We start from the raw sequence: 22,605 nt of genomic DNA on the forward strand, positions 1-22,605 counted from the left end.
TTTCATCCTGAACTACGATCCCTCTGGGTTTCAAGGCCCCAAGCCATAATAGAGTGTGCGTGGTAATGTCACCTGAAGGACAAAGGCTCGTACGGTCTGCATTAGATTTAAACCTGATAGACTGTGGAGAGAGTGTAAGTAAGTGCCTGAGCATGATGTGTACACATGTCAGCTTCTCCATATACTGTATGTAGCCAGTGGTAGTGTGTTCATGTTTTCTGGCTAAGGTCTACTGCTCTGACATTATTAAGCCCTGTGATGTTAAGCCTCCACATGAGAAGTGGCAGGACAAAAACAACAACCTCCAACAAGACAATTTAATGGATCCATGACCCCAGATTGCCAGCAAACAGCTGTGATGTGTAAGCCTGGCCTAGCCTTTCTCTTTTATTTAATTATATCAGTCAGCTAGGATAAATTACTTTATTTGTAAACCTAAACGTCATTTCGGAGACCGGTGGGCCACAACCATCATTACAATGGAATGATGAACCATGATGTGACTACAGTGATAAGGACCTACTGTCAGAAACAACTCAGGGCAAATCTGATCTTTGAGGTTTCAACCATGTAACTTAGTTTAGTAAAAACATCTGTATACTGTATATGTCAATCTGTATCTATATAAAATAAAAGGTCTGTAAGACCATGGAGGTTGTTCTTGGAACCTCCTGATCATGATAGTCAAGGAGATGATTTGAGTTCACTGATCTGCATAATGTGTCATGGATGAGTTGAAATGCCGGCTGCGATTGAGTAAACAAGCCGCTGCTCTTGATCATCACATGTGATGTGAGCCACGCTGCATGATTTCAAACACTGCACGCCTTTATGCGCTTGCATGCTCTAATGTTATGAAGCACGAAGGATATTGGGTTCATTCTTAGTATCTCTTCATCTCAGTTGAATAGGACATCTGGCCCTGTGGCAATGCAACCAGAATAACATGAGGAAATTGATGCTGTATCAAGATGCTCTCTTAGTGCCATTTTCATGGCGGCATTTGTTTCCAGTGTGCCGATTGGTTTTGTATTGAAACAAAAAGGGCAAAGCTGTTCTGTTCGTATAAACTGACCGCGGGGAAGCTTATTATCTCCACTAAAAGATACATCAGTGCCATCCATTTATAATACAGTGATTTAAGACTGGGCAGTAATTATCATCTTTTTCTCAAATAAGCAGTACGATTTGTTCAATATTATTATTTTAAGCATTATTTGTAGGCCTTTCAATGCTTATCGTTATTTTTTTTAAGAACGGCATTAATATACTTTCGGCAAATCACACACAGCACAAAAGCACATTGCAGCGATTGAGCCAGAGCCCACTCTGCTCACTGTAAATGACCATTTATATATGTGCCATCAAATATTTAACATGGCATAATGTAGTTGACTCTTCTACTGCAGAGGAGAAACAGGCGCGTATCTCTTTTCAGGAGTGATTGCTAAAGTGACGCCTGCGATGTGTTTTTCCAGGAACAGCAGTTACAATTTACCGTAGCATGTATACACGAGGACCTTCAGGCGGTTCTCATGTTGACGGCGTACGGATCCTGACGTGCATACTGATTCCCCGCTGCTTGTTTTGAAGAGAATCGACTCTGACACAAATCAGGAGATGCAGCCCACTCACAATTTACTCAACGTAGGCACCGGGGCAGATAAGTATGATGTAGCCATTAATACCTAATTGTTATAATTGTTCCTCATTAAATAGGTATCGACCACACTAATTGTCCATATCCCATGAGAAACACTGCCTCATTTGATACATTTCTGTAACAGTTCAGCTTTTTCTACGCCAGCCATTCTCTTATTTCTCCTGAAGCCGTGGACGTTGTCATGGTAATTATCTGCATCACTGTGAAGCGGTTACGTTTTTTGTGGCCTTGGCTGCTGCTCGTCAGTAATGGCTGTTCACATGAACACAAACAGAAACACCACAAAAAGATGTGGCACCATTGATGAGGGAAGACAAACAATAATATCTCTGTGCATGTGGAAGAGAATCCAGGTGCTGGATAAGTATTTCAGCTATTCATTCATTCGTCTATCTGCAATCAATCAATGAGTGAATAGAATATACACTTTTATTAATCCCCAAGGGGAAATTAGTTCTCTGCATTTAACCCATCCTTAGTTATTAAGGAGCAGTGGGCTGCGGTGAAGCGCCCGGGAAGCAACTGGGGGTTCAGTGCCTTGCTCAAGGACACTTCGACTTGCAATGAAAGTTGTCACACAAAACATTTAAGTGCAGCTAAATCTGAGATGGAGTATTTCTGTATGGTTCACCAGCTGTTCCCCCGGGTCTCGCAGTGTAGACTGTTCTGGAATAGTGCGGCAGGCTAACAAGTGGTTTTCGGTTACAGAGAATGTTTCACATGAGGATCATCAACAACTGGCCCTTTCCTTCATCTCACATCTCCCTGACGCTGTCCATCACTCACTCACACAACATTAATAAATAGTTTGGCCGCTCTCTTTCCCGCTGTTGAGGATTAGGTTGTGTTGTGGTAAAGATAGTTGCTGGGACAACCTGAAACCCCACTCATGTAGTTTATGCCAGCTTCTCTCCAGTGGTGTGAGCGAAGCTTTGAGCACACGTAGCTCCTGCTGATCCAGATCAGACCACAAGTGTCACAGGGTTTTCAACTTGTTATTTGAAAACCCGGTCGAAATGTTAACTTTGTTTCGATGTTTTTTCATTGTGTTAGTACATTTCGGCAATTAGCATCACTCAATTTCAAAAGAGGGCTCAAGTCCATCAGCCGATCAATGAGACATAGAGCCAAGACAATGCGGCCAAAGAATGTTTACATAATTTTCGGAAATCAAAGTGCACCGTGAAACTTTTATTGAAACATATTTTTCATGGTTCGCTTTAACCCAGATGTACTGAAGCTGGATGTTTAGGAGTGACTTAATCGGCAACAATATGCACAGAGCTGCCAGAGCTACGCTTCAAGTGATGTGCACCTCCTAAAAAACAGAACTATACATGAAGACTATTGCGACTGGAGATTGCAAGAACTGTGATTGATCCGATTGAGTCTATGCTTCCTCCTTTCCTCTGTCAGAAGAGATTGTTGGTAGTGAAGTTAATTAGTAGGTTAAGCTGCTTTTCAGTCACACACCTCTAGCAAAGCCATTTGCACTGCAAACCTTCTCCTCACCTCATTGGAAGCTGCACATCACAGTGAATGAAAGAACATAAAGAGAGTGATTGCATGAGAGTGGTGTAACCTTCAGTAATGAGTCGATGTTACCCAACGTGATAAAATAAGTGAAGGAATGTAAAGCACTTATGATCCGCCCATCTAGTGTTGCAGTGGTGCTGTCAACGGGTGAAGTGAGACGCCTATCAATCAAAGCTTACAGCCCAGGAATCTATTCCTGTCAATCTTGGATCATTATAGATCCAGCCATGTATAACTTACTGACGGGCTTCGTCATGTGTAATACTACTAGGGCCTAAAGGTTGAAGAGTCACACGAAACCTCAGAGACACCATGCAGACTTTAAAAAAAATACTATTTACAGACATTGTTTGACTCGCCTGTTGTTGAAAATGTCTGGATGCCTGTAATCCCTGGAGAAATGTCAATAACAAACTACCAGCGATTAGCCACCTGTTGCTATCGCAAGTTCTCGGAAATACCAGGCGTGGTGTAGATTTCCATGTACCACTTGTTGTGTATGTGTTGTTGGGTGTCAGTACATGGCGAGCACGGGTGGCTCGATAACGCCGAGTAAACCCAGCCTGGAGCTTGACTCGATTCTTCCCTCTCACACACACACACGCACACGCACACGTCCTCTCTTTTTCCTCATACACTTCTTCACACGCCAGTGCAAAGACACCTCCTGGACTTATAGAGGAGTGCACGCACACAGAAGCCTCTTCATAAGGCTCTTACATGTGAATTGTCCTTAAAATCACAGGGTATCACGCTCGTAAAGAACGAGTGGCCCCTTACAGCACTTGTGCTTTTGATTGGTCACCATCTGCAGGGCTTAACATGATAACCCCCTTATCCACCGCTAATTCACACAGATGGTACCTCTCGTCCTATTTATAAATGACATTTATATCATGACCAAATATGATTCTTGGACAGATGCTCACTCAGGATTAAAGTGAGTGGGGGGAGAACTTTTCTCCAAGTATCATTTTTTAAATCCATCAAGTTCCGCACAGAATGAACTCTTTTGGGAAGTCTAGTTTTCTTTTTTTTTCTATTACGGGTGGTGCCAAAAGCTTCTGCTGAGATATCCTACCTTGCTGTTTTCTTCTTTCTATCTCTCTCTCTCTCTCTTGATGTGTAGCGCTGAGTGGCAGGAGGACATGTTGGCTAAACTTGCTTTGCCTATGAAAGGCATTTTCACAAGATACACAGCTACATGTCTGGAAGGACAAACTGCATAATTCATGTCTCGGTGTAAAGCTAAATCCTCTCTCTCCATCTCCCTCTGCTGTATTCCTCAACTCATGTGTAATGGGTTCTGTCTGCGTAGTGATAACACGCTGGTAGAATCGACTAATGCCCGGCCCATTTGTATTTGCTCCACAGTCTTCATGAAATCAATGCAAAACAATCTCACCTCAATCACACACATGCACATCTGTATGAATCTGTTCTGAGAAACATGGAAAGCAAGATGAGCGGAGACCATGACCCCCCTATAAGCAGCGTGGCGGATAGTGTAATCATTGCTGTGACGCTGGCGTTACGCGCTACAATCAACGTGGTTTGATTTCTCCACAGTGTTTTTTTTTCACAGTGTTGGCAGACGGTCATTCAATTGAATGTAACCTTTTCTATTGCTTTTTCGAATGGGCATTGAGTCATGCATAAACAACAAAGCCCTGAGAGTTTGATAGAAACCACCACTGAGAAAAACATTAAAAGGCAAAAATGTGATCGACTCCCTGACGTTTCAAAACAGAACGGTCAAGCAGCAGAACATTGCGTGTCTGGATCTGTGTCTAACTATCCATCTCCTCAGAGAGTCAAAACCAGACAGAGCAACCATAGAGAGGCTTCTGTGTGTCAGCAAATCAACAGACGACAACAGACAGAGTCAGTGTTGCACAACTATTCTGACTGATGACGGCCTTCAGCACCACCCTTCATTGTGCCAGTGAATCCGCCTTCCTCTGGTTCTCCATTTGACTATGTGGGTGCGTGGTCTTCGGAGTGTGCTGAGCACATGATAGGTTAACAGGTGCTGATCTAGAAGGAAATGTTCGGTCTGGGGAACAGCTGCGAGTGAATAGGATCCCCTCGGGCTCAGGCCACAAGACTATATATCGTTCAATTCATATTCTAAACAGTGGACCACGATGCCAGTGATGCACCTTCTGCACTTTGGTTTGTTCTATGAGAAGGAGCGACGCCTACGACAGATTTAAACCCGTGTCAGCTGTGTAATGTGGTCACTGCTGCAGACACGGTCTTTCCATAAATCTGCAAAAAATAAAAATCCCTAATCTCGATTTCTAGTTCAGCTAATACAGCTTTCTGGGTCAGATTTAATAGCATTTCTGGGTTATTTTCAAATCCTTACTTGAAATCAACAAATGCCCCATGTTACAGTAAATGCAATATTGTAATACAATTGGATTAAAAGGGATTAACATTTACAGTATGAACAGTTCGGAGAAATATGTGATACGAGTAATGGAAAAGCAAACAAATGACTGCATATGCAAGATGCACATGAGAATAGAAGCAGAACATGTTTGTCTGAATGGTAAACCGTCCTGTCACTTAATGTCAGAGGCACCACCTTCTCCAACACAGACAATTGTTCTGGAATAACCGTGTTTGTTCCAGCTCAACTCCTCTTGCTCTGGTACCAACACAAAGCGCAACAAGGGCCTGGATGTGTTCCATCTTGACAAACGCAAAACAACTAAGGGGTGTGTGTGTGTTTGGATTTTGTCCCTTTTTAAAATGCATCATCAGGAAACTGAGCCATCAAACACTAATCCCATATTTTTGTTGATTCAGATAGCGTTGGTGTTAGCTGTTCCCAAATCTCCTCTCTCTGAATGCCTGGATTTGAATCCTTTATGTAATCCTGCATCACAGCCAAGCTAGTTGGGACTGTTGGGTCAGTTGGAGTTGACAGTGTGTTCTTCGCTTGTTTAATAGCAGAAGGGTAAGCCATAATTCCAGGGTAATCCTTTTCTCTGATAGTGTATTTGATGTGTTATTCACTTATGCAGTAATGTGGAGAGCTGTTGTTCAACCCTCTCGCTATTGTTTCTGATTTTAGGCTTTTTGTTCTTCTCTTCTGGCAATTTTCACCGAATTACATTTCACCTTCACAGTCGATCAGAGAGACACATACAGGAACGAATCAACTTCAACGGATGAAGTCGTTATGAAAACAAAGCCACACTATTCACAAAGCTCACCTTTACAACTCTTCAGTACCTCCCAACTCTCGCTTACTTCCTGCCTGCTGTGAGCAAAGTCCCTCATTGATAAACTCCCTATAAATAACTGAAAATTATTAAAATACCTAATATACTGAGCCGATAGAACATACTGAACATTGTTTTTACTGTAACTCAATCAATATACACAAACAGTTTTACAAAAACACATTTTCTGCCATCCCAACTCTCATATTTACTGTACATAAGGGTTTGGTGAACACGTTAAACCTTCGGGAAACCATTTAGCCTCATCACTATCGTGTTATCAATTGTTTTATTGGTGGTTATTAGTGGTTCATCAGGGATTGTATTCATCGGAATTCATTTCATCTTACAGCAAAGGAAAATTACAATCTTTTTCTCACAACTCACAACTAAAGTATGAAGCACATTTAGTTAAACGTTTCCACAAGACAGGAAAAATGCTGCAAAAGATTTACAACATATTAAAAAATTAATTAAGTGGTGACCACACTTATGATGACTTCAGGTCTCAATGGTCCATTTATAAATGAAACCAACACAAAATAATGTTGAGAATCATTACAAATAATATTCATCTTAATGTCACGGCAACTTTTACGAATCCAAAGTAAAAGAATCCGATGGTTTCAAAACGTGTTCACAAATCATATATATGTGGCGAAATGTGTCCTATTGTTATCCATTTCAACATCATACCCAACTGTCTCTCATTTCTCTCTTTCCTGTAAAACATTACAGATTGTAAAACCTCTGTAGTGCTGAGACTCAAACTAAAGCCGCTATAAGGTCACCCTCCTTTTCTCCGCTCCATGTCTTTCTCCTGCTCTTTAAAACCGTCTACATGCCTTCACTCCTCCTCTTTCCTTCTCCGCCTCCTCTCCCTCTGCTTCCTTTCCTCCTCAACTAACAGGATAAGCTGTATATGTGCATTGATAAGAAGTGTGTGTGGTTTGGCTGCCCATCTGGGATCTGATCCGGCTGTCCGAGGGCAGAGGAAGATGCTGCGTCCACGTCTGCTCTGCCAAGGACTGTGTTCTCAGCGGAGACGCTGGGATCTCAGCGGTTTATTTGGTAGAGTAATTAATAAAGAGGCTTGTTGCAACTTGTGGCGGTTTAATGGTGATATGATCGAATGGTGCTCGTAATCATTTGTGTTTTGTCAGACGAGACAGAGATCTGGATGTGGAGGAAGTTGAGGAAGAGGGATGCAGGGAGATAGTTCAAGTTTTTCATTTCCCACAGAGCAGAGGTGTAATCGAGCACTGAGCCAGGAACTGTCAACCCCACATCAACGCATAGCAATGGGTGGACGTGGAAAGGGGCTGTGCACTGAGTCAGCCGTGCATTGAGACACCAGGAAGTGCACTGAGGGTTGTCACAGAGCAGACGGTTGGGGACGGTCACGATTTCCCTCTAAATATGCGTGTCCTACCATATAATGCTATTTATTATCAGTGGGTTAAATAGTTGAATATGACAGTATGTGATGCTCACAACCAGTGAATAGTCAACAGATTTGTTTCTGACTAAAGCCTCAGTGTTCAGATGGCAGGTGACAGATACGCTGGCTTCCTGCTCCAGCAGATCCGTCTCTCTAGCTCTGAGCTGCAGGTCTCACTCGGAGATTGTCTCCTGTTATGCAACCCGCTCGACGGAAGTGGTCTGATGGCCAGAACATATTTCAGTTTTATAAAGCAGAGCATCTTATAAAAACGTTCGGTCTTATAGGCCTATGATGAGTACTCAATTATTTTACTCAGATACAGTTTAAAAGTATACTTATTATTATATCCACTGTCATTGCGTCAGTGTTTCTGTAAACTGAAAAGTTGTTGGTAAAATAAAGACGTAATAGTTAAGAGTATTAATTGTAATGTATGAGGTAATATACTGCATCAGCATACTGTGTCTACTGCGTATCTTTCTTCACAGAATGTTTCCAGATGTGTGTGAGTCAGGTCACGTGACTTATTTGGAACTTGACTGAAGGCACACTGAAAGACACCAGTGAACTGAGCACCGATGGTGAGGCATCGACATCGTGCTAATCGTCTTATGCATTCAAAAAGAAGATGGATGTTTCCTATTAAAATCCTTGACTGGAGATGAACCGCACCTCATAAAACACGATGTCAGCTGCTGGTAAACTAGAGCGAGACCGACGGGATGCGTCCTTCTGTCCTCGCGACCTCTTGGTGTGACGTTTGACAGCGAGCACAGTCGACCTGAACAGAACACTCTAATACACACATGTATGTGTGTGACTTTGTGGCGGGTGTGACATGTATCATAAGTCACTTGGTAATACTTCTGCTCAGGCTTTGTTGATCCTATTAAACTTGAACCTCCTCCCACAATGTTTCAGTCCAACTGAACTCATAAGCCTAATAACCGGCGGGCGGCAGTATAGGATGCTTTACAATCCTATTTGCTCTTGTCAGCTATTAATTGCTGTGAAAGGGATCCTTAGCATTAATCCGCCTATGCAGGAGTGTGTGTGTGTGTGTTTTTGATACCCGTCTGTTGACACGACATCCATCATCAGGTTGTGTGACTGACAATATTTTATGGGGAAGCTTAAAACATTTTTTTGGTATGATGTATTCTCAGCAAGATGAACAGTATATTAAAGAATTTCTGGATGTTTCTTGACTGAGACTATATTAAATTCCCCGGCAGCAGCCGGCATGAACACACTCTGTTTCAGAGTAAAAAGTGTGTGTCCAAGCGAGCATAATGTTTGACTGTATAATATGCCAGAAATGAGTTGTGATTTTCACTGTTTATTATCATGCGGTTCTTTGTGTCTGCAAACTAATGAGTGTTGTACTTTCTCTGCTGTCAATGTGCCATCCAAAGAAGCCTATTGAAGCATTTGAATCGTAAAATAGTTAGAAAAAAATGTGGAAATCTATGCGTATGTATGGCAGAGAGTGAGTGAGGCTGTCCCTATTCCAGGGATGTGAACCTCCATAACAAAACTATTGCTTGCAAATAGTTTCCAGGGAGAAAAGGTCAAACAAGCACAGCTTTTGTTTCGGTCTCTTAAATGTGACTTCAAGATTAAAGGAGGTGCGTTTTCTTATGATATTGCATCATGTGAGCATCTTATATTCGATTATAAAACAGCGATGTATACAATGTTTACAATGACACACTGACTGTGCTAAAGGGATAGAGTTGGGATCCCTCAGAGGAGTTGTAATATCAATCTGATGGGTTGTAAAAATATTGATTAGATAGTGAAGAAGAAAAAAAATAGTTCTGCTTCAATGACTTGTTTTTTCTTCAGTTCTCTAATCTTTGCTTGTTGGTAAGTTTAACCTCTTGAAGTCTCTATTCAGAGGAAACAGGTGTTCGACGTAGATACTGCTGCATTTTAACAGCTCACAGGCCAACAACTGACAATTGATTTGAGATGTGCTATAGATATCATATCATAATGCCATTCTGAGTGCTTAACAGACTACGTGTGCCAATGCTCTATTTATAACTCACTCACATGATTTCAGAACTGAAAGCTGCCCTCCAAACTTACTTTCTGAAGGCACAGATTAAACTGGAAGCCAATTCCGTGATACGTTTCCCTTTGATTCAGAATAGTTTCATCCTGATTGTACTTTCAACACCAGAGAGCAACACACAAACATGCCCATGAACACATGGCATACGACGCACAGTATATCTCTGACTCATCAAGTGGGAGTCACAGGAGTGTGCATGGACTATTCACCCGCAGGCGGTGCAAGCTGTGAGGATGAGGTAAAATGGGCTCTTTGCAAGACCACTCTTTGATGTTGGAACAATGCTTTTTGTGTAGTATCATTGGACCTTCGCCAACACTAACACCACATTTATCTCTGCAGACAAGCTGTATTGGCATGCAGTTGTATTACACTTGCTCTCTCCGTCTTCTGCAAGAGCATCACACACGCACACACCACTCACACCAAAACCAACAAGCCACATTCCTGACGATGGGGATGTACTGCTGCGTGACACTGTACTGGCAGTCTGCCAGGGGAGAGGTGGTCTACTCAATACGGTTATCTGCTTTATTCCCACAATTTCCCCTCATCATACAGCCTGCAGGTGCCTCAAGGGTCATCTCCATGAGTCTGAATATAACTCACGTTCTAAAAAATTGCATCCAATTACACTGGTTTTAACAGAATACTTCACTTCACCTCAACCCTTGCTTCACCCCGTCGGCTCAATGTTTGTTTTGGAATTGATTTTTAAATTGTCAGTTCGAACCCCATCTGGGTTGACCCCATATGAGCCAGCTCATAGATTTAAGCTAGTGACACTTTTGAACTAATTGAATCTCCCCTTGTGTGGTTCACACTGTGATGATGCAAGTTGCGATAGGAGAGGAGGGTGTTAATACATCTATCAATACACACAGGCTTTTCTTTCCAGATGAATACATATAATTTGATGACAAACTTTCCTCTTAGGTTTATTTGTATATATACTGTGTAAATGTATTGCTATTGCAAATGCAATAAACGCGGTCATGGCCACAGAGTTAGAGAGCCATGATGACCATATTATATTGCATTTGAGTAACGGCCAGCCTTCATGGAAATTGTTTTCCTGTGCTTTTTTTTTAATCACACCCTCTATATATTAATGCAATTAGTCTCCAAGTAAGGAACGCATAGATATTATTTAAAAAACATATGTTATTTTACATTTTGCTGCGTTATGAATGTTTAATAAAGCCATGACTAAGAAGTAGCGATGGATACAGTGAGACATGTTCAGTTTCCCATTTGTTTGAATCATCATCTCTCTGGTTCTCCAGCGCTTATTGTGTTGATTACAAAAGGCTTCAACACTATGGAACCGTGGTTTATAATAAAAACTGCAGTTCAACAATGTACAAGAGAAAGAGAGAAACAGGGCGAGAGAGAAAAACAAACACCCAGCACAGACAGATGAAGGAGCAAGAATAGAAATGCAAGCTTATTCTGAGTGTAAAAGAAAACCTCAAGTTCAAATCAACTCACTTTCTCTGCTGCCTACAAGGTGACTTAAAACCAAAATAAAACTATTCTTTCTTGAGATGGAGCCACACTGAACCAAAGGCCTCCCAGAAGACAGTGTGCTAGATTCGACTCATTGTAAAGCCACAGTGAGGCCGGGCTATTTTAGAAACGCAAACCTCAGGCTTCAGACCCGTTTCTGTGCTTAATCCGGATTCTTCAGTGAGTGTGTGATTATCGTCGAGTCATGATGAATGTGTGCCACCTTCCTGATGGATGTAAGCCCCGACTTGAGTAAATGCTGCAGTTTGCTTCTCCCATCGGAGGTGTGGTTTAGTTCTCTGGGCCTGACGGTGCTTCAGTTGATTACACACGTCCTTGAACCCCATCTGAACACGAGGCAGGTTATGAGCCTTAACGTCACAGATGACGTGTGGTCACATGAAGGCTGCTCCTCTGCTCTCACACTCAAACATAAGCACAGCATGGCCACTGCCTCTCCCTTGCGTCATACTCCATACGGTAAATACCGCCCACACGGAGAGACGTGCTAGCATACTATTGCCATACGACCTGAACTAAACACACGAGCAACTCACCGAAACAAGACACATCTCCTCCCTTCCTTCTCTTTGTAAGAATTTCTCTTCACCATGAGATTTATTCCCGTCAGAAGGCCAAGGACATCTATTGCAGTGTGGTGAAGGTCCAATGTGGCAACACTGGTGCCTGTAGATCACCAACTGTTATGAACCCGGGTGACAGCTCACTCTGAGTGGCTGAGACTGAGGTCCCAGGTCCTGCTGCATGTGTCATTCATCATGCATCCTTCAATCTCAATACGCGCTGTTCATCAAGGCTGGGGCAGGGATGAAGGAGACGGGCTGTAAAAGATGGTGCACACCCCTCCTCTGTTGTCCTCTTAGACTCACAATGACTCATTTGTATTAACCCATTAATGAACGCCGTCTGGAATTGAACACCGGCTGAAATTCATCTCTTAAATACACATTTTCTACCTCAGCTCTGAGCTCAGCGAGGGATACTCGAGTAGACAGGATTGAAAGGACAAAAGACAGAAAACAACTGCGGAGTGCATTCATGTTTGTCCCAGTTAGCAGTTTGAAGTGTGACCATTTGCAACTAACCTGTGGATTGGTCTCAGTGAACTTTAACACCGGTGTTGTGCAGATAAAACAAAGCCTCCTGTATTTGTCTGGTTTGTTTGGGGAGGAAAGACACTGATCAGGCAACAGGGACAGTCAAAATAACACTGTTTTAAAATGATAGTGTATATTTTACTTTTTAATACTCATCAACAATGTTTTATAGATGGATATTGTATTCATCCCCAGGGTGGACATGTGCATGTCACAGCAGCTGTTTAGACCGCACAGTAGAAACTGTGTGCAGTTTACAGGTATTATAAAAATAGGGAGATTCGCTCAGTTTTGCTCAATTTCTGCTGGGTTAAGTACAGTAGCAGCACCTGTGGGCCTCAGGGGCAGATAATGGGCTCATTTTTTCTGGGAAGGAAACATAGAGCTCCTCTCCAGTCAATCCAAAGGGCCATTACAGTTTTCTTAGTGCTGTGGTTTTCTTGGCGAGGGGCCACATTCAGGAACTTCTGTCAGTGCAGCAAGTCATCAGGAGCCTTTAATAAGTTCAGTTTTTACTATTATGTATAAGTCTGAATAAAACTACTCCAGAATCATCGGTTACACACTAACCAGGTTTTAAATGATTAGTTTGAGTGCTGCCTCTTCAGATCCCTGAGGTATGATAAAAACCAAAAAGGAAAATACAACACCAATTTATATATATATATATATATATATATATATATATATATTTGGAGGTCTGAAAAGCCATTTGTGTTTTTATTTGTGTCAGTTTTACTATGAAACACTCATAAGATCAATAACAGTTCAGTTCAGTTCAATCTGTCTATCTCGTGTTGGGAGTTAACTTTCAATCATCTACTTGAAATCTTTGTGAACGACCATCTTTCTCAAGTTGATGTATCCGCGGCTCTGCAAAACCAGAATACAATTACTCTTGGGATGGCTATTTTTTATTTTTTATTGTCAGTTCAAGGTTAAAATTCTTGATTTCTATGTCAAATCAAGATATTGCCACTATTTTGTTGAGGCAGAGCTTATGTTGGGTTATGTATCATATGCTTACAAATAAATGTCTGCTGTTATTTGCATAACTTTAATTTAATCAAGATCTACTTGGCATGCTACTATACTGAAGTGGACAACCGTTCAAACTTAAATTAAACACACTAAACGTTCATGTGTGTAAAGGGGTTTTATGAATAAAAGCAAAGCCCAAACACCACGACCAGGTGTTTGGACTTTTTATTTCCAGGGTTTATTAATACAGCAAAAATTATCTATAGTTTACTGCTGGTAACATTTCATCTACATGTCTGATCATTACCCGATAGAGCAGCACGGTAAATAAGTTCAGTAACTTTACATTCTTCCTGTCCTTTTAAATACTGGCACTCTGAGGTTCTTTTTGAATGAATTTGCTTTACAAATAAAATTATTATTATGACTATTTTAAACAATATTAAATAGGACCAATGTGCCTCTAATACATGTGGACTTGTTTTTTTTATTTTCCTGTATGAGTTTTGGTTTGTGTTTGAGACAAAAGGATTCTTGATCTTATTTTTGTGAATAAGACACTGTGTGAAAACACAGTGCATGAAGTCAGTGAGTGGGAGTTTGTCTACATAATGTTTGAGTTCATATTTAGTTGTGTGTATTCTTTCTGGCAGAAGAGGCTGAAATGGTCCTGTCGTCCATTCATGTTTCAGCTTTCTGAGTAAATCGGACTGAGGCTTACATGCGGTACAACATTGTGATATTATCACAGTATGAGAAGAGGGGCCGTCGGGTCATCACAAACGGTGTGAAAAGGACCAGTTTTTAATACTATTCATGTCACCATTTTCTGATGGGTTGAATTAAGCTGAAATTAATAATGTTGGTCACACATGTAATAAAAGGAAGGGGGATCAAATAGTGTGGAGGTTCTGTTTAACAGCCTTCTTTATAGTCATTTTCTTGAAGTGGTAAATGTGTCAGAGAGAGGCATGGCACTCAAATCCATTAGGAAGAGAAGATAGAATTTATTCGGCTTGATTCTCTTGTACCTAACCCATCAACAGATAGAAAATAGGTCAATGATCGAAGCCAAGCGGGCACTTTGCCCAGAAGAAGACAGAAGCAAAAGAGCCAATACATACAGACAGAAACACAGGGCTTTTCACAGAATCACAGAATTCCTGCAGACACACATGCAGAGTGATGTCATAGTAGCGCTCCTTAACGTCACTTTAAACGTCACTTGAGTTCACCAGCCGCTCCTGGAGGCCTGCGCATGCTTTCCATCGGCCTGCCTACTCATGCAGAACATGGGGTGGACATGTGGTGAACAGGGGAGCCATACTCACCCACCACCTGACCTCAGTTTCAGTGGTGCCGACTGCTTGCTCGCCCTGAAAGTCCAACAACGTTTCACTCGTCTACCGCCCCTCCCGTCACCTCTTTAAAGTGCAGCAGCTCATGGACCTGTGTCTGCCATAACAATGACTTTGAACTTAATTGTTTCCTTTTCCTTGTGTCATCTGATCACTTTTCCTTTTTAGTGACACAGCATGTATTTAACGCACCCCTCACTGTTGTGTTAAACTAGATTAGTTTTGTGAACTTGGTGATCTAAGCCTGTCTATTTCTTTCTTCTCTCTCTTCCTCCTCTCTCTTCCTCCTCTCCCTGTCACTCTGTGCTGTCTTACTGTTGTTTGAAGCCATTAGCTGTTGCTAATATGTGACGTATTATTATTTGCCTGTGTTACTACCTTGTGTATTTTGCTGTCGTTAGCTTTTGTTTCTGTGTGTGTTGAGTTTTCTAACCCCAGTTCATTCTGTTATGGCACCACCGCAGTCCAGGATGACGCTGCCCCAGGTACCCAGGAGTACATTATGTTACGGCAGGACTCCATCCACTCTGCGGATATAAGGAGTAAAGGGTCCCCCTTTCGTGCTAAGTGTCACGAAATCTTCTGCTGCCCGCTGAAGCAAGTCACCAAGAAAGCGAGCACAGAGCCCCAAGGTTTGATCGCATCCCCTCCTTGTTTTGATTTGCTAATGCTCCACGTATCACCTGCCCACTCCCATCTTGTTTCCCCCTCTCGCTCATATTCTGTGTGAACTGATAGTTCCCTTCAAACTAACATCCCTTTCATGACAGTCTCATTTTTCGAGAGCATCTTGGTGTCCTTCTGCCGCTTTCTAGCATGTGTGTGTTTGTGCACAAACGAGCGAGTGAGCATATGGAAGTGTAAGTGCTTTTGTGTGTGTGTGTGTGTGTGTGTGATTGTGCATAGTATAAGACTGAATGCTTACGGGCATGTTTGCTTGCAAATAACCTGTAGGAGAGCATCTCTCCCTGGGATCCTCCAGCCTTGGTTTGTAATGTGTTAGTGTGTGTGTGTGTGTGTATGGGTATGTGTGTGTGTGTGTGCGCGCGTGTGTTTGCCCATCTGCCTGCACACATCTTACATTGGACTGAGTGAGGAGCAGATCATCAGTAGCCCCCCCCCCCCTCCGTACCCCAAACCATTAACTCGGTCATTGCCACCCTGAGGCTCGTGCACAGACCCAAACAAAGTGCAAACATAACACCGGTAATAGCAGCTGCTGCTCTAATGAGTTCAATGACTGGCCAATGTCAGTGCGCGCTTCCACCTCAACGCCTCGTAGAAGACAAAAGGTGAAGCGCTTTTATCTTCTTGTCTTGAAGACAAGTGTGAGATTGAAGTGTTACATATTCATGACTTAACCCTTGTGTTGCCTTAGGGTCATTTTGACCCGAATCAATATTACACCCTCCCCCCGCCTTTGGGTCATTTTGACCCGATTCAATGTTTCACCCTCCTGTTAACTTTATATTTACTAACATATTTTACCCTTTGGGTTCAATTTGACGCCAGCAATTAAAACCTCCAGAACATTATTAGAATTAATATTGTTTTCCAAGTTTAAGTGTGAGGCACTTTATGTTTGTTTGTTGACTACCGAAAGAACACCGACATTAAACATTGAATGGGGTCAAATTAATCCTAAAGCGGGGGGAGGGTGTAATATTGATTCGGGTCAAAATGACCCTAAGGCAACACAAGGGTTAAGTGAACTACTTAGCTCTGGACTGCAAGTCAGCAATCCCCCCTCCCCCTCCCCATGCCCCCTCCTCTCTTGTTCTCTGTGCTCCCAACGATGGCTGTATCTAACCCTCAGTGCTTCATTCCCTCCTTCCCTTCGTCCCCTCCTACTGGAACCTTGTTCCCCTTTACCACGCCCTTTATTTCCACATGTGTTGTGCTCGTAGCAGCATGAAGATACGCCTGCATGCATACTTTACACTGTATGTTATCAATGTGTGTACAGTTAGGACACGCAGTAAAGTAACAATTAAAAAAAACTCCTACTTCAAGCATGCTTCCATACCCTGCACTGTCTGGCACTCAGGATCGTTGACTGCCTCATCGATCATCTATCCCTCAATAAGAGTGCAAAGATTGTAGAAATTGTTTTCCTTTGCAGACTTCCTGATAGGTAAGATATGAATTGTCTTGCTCCTGATATGCTTACTGCAATGTATTGGTGTGTCTTCTGTTGCATCTAAAAGAGGACCACGTCGGGTACCGTAGTGCTACACATCAGTGAACCTGTTGATAGAAGGACCCAAGCACATGCACGTATCCTCGTGAGAGAGAAAGAGAGGGAGATAAAGCAAAGGAATACTAGTGGAGGTCTGGCTAGAAAAGTACAGATGTATTATTCAGTTTGGCTGCAGCTCCAGTTAGACGTGACTGAATTTACGAAGGAAGGAGGGAAGACTACATCTGTTACGTCAGCTGTTTGTGAGGACGTCATTAATGTTGATGCGTAATGCAGATGGAAACTCTGTGTAACCATGTGAGAAAGCAACACGCCCCCCAACACACACACACACACACAAACATACTTATTGAAATAGTAGAAGTTGATATATTTGCACAGGAGATGGTATTCAATATGAAATAAAAACAAGATGGTTGTATGTTTTGAGAGATCTGAGAAGTCAAGTCAGCCTTGTCACAGTGTTACCATGGCAACAACATTCCGACTGATTTGTATTGCACTTCTTAATGATTTTAACGGATGACATAATTTGGCTTAAATATAGTTTGTAAGTCACAGTGGATTGCGCCACAGAGAGTCAGTAAAAGGAAGTGTTTCTCAAATGTTGTTGACGTGTGTTCAGTGGAGATGTTGGAGTGTGTCTGCTGCTGTATAGATGAGTCTCTTACAGGGACAAGGACTCTGAAAGGTTAAGGCAAGCTCTAACGTGGCTTTGGCAGTGTCGGTTATCTGCCGTATCATTTCCTCTGATGCATATCCCAGCAACACTACATTGAGGTGGCTGATACAGAGAGACAAGATATTGGTTTCAACAGCCACTGGAGATGTGCTTGTCAGAATAACACATCGGCAGCACACAGGCTTGGGCTCTGGCAGCCCAAAGGATGACTTAAAATCATATTGGTTCATCTCTGTGGAGCTGCAGGGAGCATGAGAACACAGACGGAGAGCACTGGACTGTCCTCCTCCATCCTGAGGTCTGTGTGTGTGCGGCCCGCTGTCAATCAGTTAGTCAGAAAGTGTGTCATCCATCTTGAAATTCACTTTGACACGCTCTTTGGCTCAGTCTCTGTCACCACCTCTCGATTCCTCTTAATTCTCAAATCAATCTCTCCTCTTCCCTCTGCATCTCTTTTCTCTCTCTCTTTGGCTCTGTTCTGTTTCTCCACAGCAACAACAAAAGATGGTGCCCGAAGGGGCCCGATCTGTGTAAATATCCCATTCATAATTCAGACGACTGCAATACTTGGTGTTTATAGTTTCAGGCCACAGACAGATATCCATAACGAGATGTAAACACAGAGGTATAAGGCATGAGCAGCACGTGTATGTTTTCATTTGAGACACAATGTAGTTTAAAATACCAAACGACTTAGAAATAGACATATGTCACAGAGAGGAAACAATTCAGAAACCTCTGGAAATGTTGTCAGAATTATGTGAGCATTTGTCTGATTCCCACTAATATTATAAGGTTGGAAATGAATGGGGCTGTCCCAAGTGAATCTTCCGATAAGTTGTCAGAATTCTCCGTAAAGAGTTATGGTTGACCCAGCTGTTTTCAGCACCAAGAATAACACAGAAAGCCCAAAGGGTCGAATCATCTTCCAAAGTTAGTCTTTTCATTACAAAATATTCTCTTTGTGTTTCCAGTTCACTTGACTTAGATAACTCAGACAACTGAGAACAAGAACTGTGGATTTTGACCTCCAGCACATTGTTATTATGTTCATATCGGCACTAAAATAATGTTTTGAGACACTTGAAATTCAACCTAACCTTTAAAGTATCAAACCAGCAATTTTGTGTGTTTTATACCCTTTATCTGCAAGTCGCATAAAACTCACATTACGGCTGACCTTTTGGTAGAGCATACAATACATTGTTAGGTGTGCTTCCAACCCTCTGCAGCCTTTTGTATCCATTTGTTTAACCAAAGCTTGCAGAAATGTGAAATAGTAATATATCATAACCTATTTTGTTTTCGCGATTACTTTATGAAGTTTATGCTCTGTACGGTAATGTAGTTGTGAGAAGGAATTAATTGAAATCAAAGTTTCCACAGAGCAGGCCGACGTGAGGCAATCACAAGTGTTTGTGTTCGCCAAAACTAACGGGGAACTCTGGGATGCTCCATCTAAAGCAATACGATGAAGTCAGGAAGCCGATATGTCTCTTACAGATGGAATGAAGTCCAGCACCTGTCTTGCTTGACATTCAGGCCACTATCTAATTGGTTCCAGCCTTATTGACAAAATAACTCATCTGCTGCTCACTGAGCCAAGAAAGTGTAAGCAGAGGAGCAAGAGGGATGAATCTTAACCCCATTAATTCACCCTACTCGATGTTAAATGCATGGTGGTGATGTAGCACAGAGTCGACAGAGCGCAATTACGTTTCGGGGGCCGGCCGGCCGGACGTGGAAGGGGGGGGGGGGGCATCGCTCCTCATAACAAAGTATCCCATTGCATTGTCTCGCCGAGTCCTTAACACTACTGCAATCTTGACGAGAGACAAACACAAACATGCAACCCCAGGTGCACTCATGCTCTAATAATAATAACTTGTTTAATTGTCTTTCTTTCTGCATGAAAGCAACAACTCTGTTTGTCTAAGTCGATACATAAATAGACCACGTATGAATAAATAATGCGTATGATAATGTGATTTGGTGCCTGGAGAGACGAGGCTGGGAGGAGAGCGTCAACGTCACGTTTGTTCTGCTGTGCTCACCTGACCCCTCTGGTTGCCTACAAGTGTGCATTCAGCCACATGTCAGCGTTTTAGCTGGAGCCGAGACTTTACAGTGAGTGAACAATGTATTTTAACAGCTGATAAGAAGAATAAGAAGATAAAAGTAAAAGACTCAGTGAGACAATGTCTTGTTTTACAAGCCTCGTTTACATTGCTGATTAAATGTCAGCCTTTCAGAAGTGGAATGTGACCGTTATAAAATATGTGAAATAGAAAGAGGGCGTAATTTAATCAACTGCTCTGCATGGGTTATCATCTGTAAGCGTAAACGAGTTGACATCTACATGCGCAAGTGAACATGCTCTTTTAACGTTACATTACATTACATGTCATTTGGCTGACGCTTTTATCCAAAGCGACTTACAATACTGTTACATTCATTCACCGTAGACACAGCTACAGGGAGCAACTCGGGTTAAGTGTCTTGCTCAAGGACACATCGACTAGGGCGGGGTTTGAACCTCCAACCCCCTGATTGAAAGACGGACCTGCTACCCACTCACCCATAGTCGCCCAACGTCAAATTTACACAAGAACAAAAGGCACAAAGAAAGAGGAGCAGAGGGTGTTTCTGACATTATTAATGAGAAACCACTCAGGAGACCAGCAGAGAAGTGAAGCACACTGAAGTTGCCCATTACGTTCCATCAGCGTCTATTTAATTAACAATTCTCACGTATTCGCTCCCCCTCCCAGGTCCACTGCTCGTGCATTGCCAACAGCCAAACCAACTGGGACTATTCTGTTCAGAAATGTTGTGAATCAGTTACCAATGAATAGTTGGAACGGTCACTCTACTTTCCTATGCCCTGTTTGTATAGTGCATGCTTTAATGTTTAGACATGTCATCATCTGTCTTATGCTAATGGATGAGAAGGGTTGATATTTACTGAGTAAAAAGATGCAGTTACAGTGCAGTAGCACTATACTGTTTTATACGCCACATAGATATTAGCAGCTTTACTCACTTTGACCCTGAAATCCCAGTTTATGTCACTAATGGTCATAACTTATTATTGTTTTACTCAGTAGAATTCCTGTTTCTAACTACAGACCAGTTCTAAATCTGAGCTAAACATGAACCATCTGTAGATTAGGTTATAGTAACTGTGACACAAGCAGGTGTGTACGTTTTCCCTAGAGTAAACACGCGTTAAGATATTTAATTGGGGCAATGAGGCACACTGCTGAGTCAGCACCACGCTAATGGGAGTCTCACAAAGTGTCTCCAGACAGCTGCCAGGAGAGAGATTACAGATACACACAACATAGTGTCACTTATTAGAGAGAATATATTGAGTAGATAACATAATAAATGTGAACACATACAGAATCCTGCTGTAGAACATTCAATGCAATGGCTCCTGTGAGCGAAAGTTTAAACGATCTCTTTTGCTACCTTTGACTGTGACCTTCTGTTATCTTCAACTATAACCTCCCTGCACTCAGACCCTAATGCTCTCTCCCTCACTCTCTCTCCAAACGATGGTCTTAATAAACCTCACACTTTATTGAATGGACAGACCAGACCTCGATTTGTCAATTTTAATGTCACACTATTAATTATTTCGTGGTCTGAAAGTGTTTACGAGTGTTTGCTGAATTATGGTCAACTTCGCCAAAAGACTTGCAGTGAATAACCAACACTTGCAGACAGTTTGAGGGTCACGTTGGGGGCTGGCGGGGTTATGTAAAGACCTTGATTGATTTATCTCAAGGAGCATGGAGTAATGTGCCAACCTGCCAGGGCCGATGTTGGCATGGTTTCATACAGACACCCAATGTCTCCCATCATGTCGCCTGACAGCCCGCAAGAGAACCAGAAGTACTGCCCCCTCCACATACATAGTTAGATGTACTGTGCAAGGATACGGCCAGATGTTGGACACAAGTAGTCCGGCTAACATTAAAGAACCTTCGGTCCAGAATGGGATCAGACTTGTAACGCTAGTCGTGTTAGATACTATGCTCCGTCTTTCCCCAACACCCTTTCTTGGTTGGATTGTTGGGCTTCTCTAGAGACTCAGTTTGTTGGTTTACTTCCGTGTCAATGGTGGTTAAATGTCTGGAAAGTGTCCAGACTATTCCACAGTTGCCTCATGCCAACTCAGTCTGTGTGCTGTTCAATCTCCTCCCCAACTTTGGAACAGCAGCTACTGTGAAAAACAGCTAAAGCATCCCGATGATATTTCATCATTACAATGATGTGTCCCAAGGGCTGTTTATATTGCTATTCTGCAATTATGCTCCCAGAGTTTTGGTTTTCACCCTTGAACAGTTTGCTTAACCGTACCCTAACACAGCTTTATCCAGCTAAGTGACAGTTGTGTGTTGTATAGGCAGAGGTGCGCATATGAGTCAAAGTTCAAATACTCTCAAATATCATCACAAGGATCTTTTATTAAATACAATGAAATTCATGCCTAAAAAAAGGTTGTTGTAAAATGTATGTGCCAGAACAATAGATGGGTTTGACATAAATAATGCATGTTGTTAGTGAAATGATCATTCTTTAACTGTCAAAGAGAGTTCTCTCTTGGCAGTCCTCTCCCGTTCATCAGTTCCCTCCAGCATACGTTACCGTGTACAGTGCTCGTCCATTACCTTCTGCAGGTGTTTGTCAAACGAGCACTGATGGAAGTCGGTCACTTTCACCTCCAACAAGCTCCAGCAGAGCTTCTGTGTCATACAGCGTTGTTGTTCTTCATAGTCCTCACAGACAC

General features: G+C 42.2%; 1 protein-coding gene across 4 annotated transcripts in view; it reads left to right on the forward strand.

Annotated features, from left to right (window-relative positions):
- The window catches only part of fgf13a (fibroblast growth factor 13a), an 83,654-nt gene that overhangs the window by 21,409 nt on the left and 39,640 nt on the right, over positions 1 to 22,605 (forward strand). For 3 of the 4 annotated variants that reach the window (XM_056439233.1, XM_056439234.1, XM_056439231.1), the window contains one exon: positions 15,390 to 15,557. The exons of the other annotated variant lie outside the window; for it this stretch is intronic. In XM_056439233.1, the coding sequence (XP_056295208.1) occupies positions 15,390 to 15,557 (168 nt within the window). The remainder of the gene's footprint in view (positions 1 to 15,389; positions 15,558 to 22,605) is intronic. 4 annotated transcript variants of the gene reach the window in all.

The sequence above is a fragment of the Pseudoliparis swirei genome, chromosome 19, assembly GCF_029220125.1.
Source record: "Pseudoliparis swirei isolate HS2019 ecotype Mariana Trench chromosome 19, NWPU_hadal_v1, whole genome shotgun sequence".
NCBI lineage: Eukaryota > Metazoa > Chordata > Actinopteri > Perciformes > Liparidae > Pseudoliparis > Pseudoliparis swirei.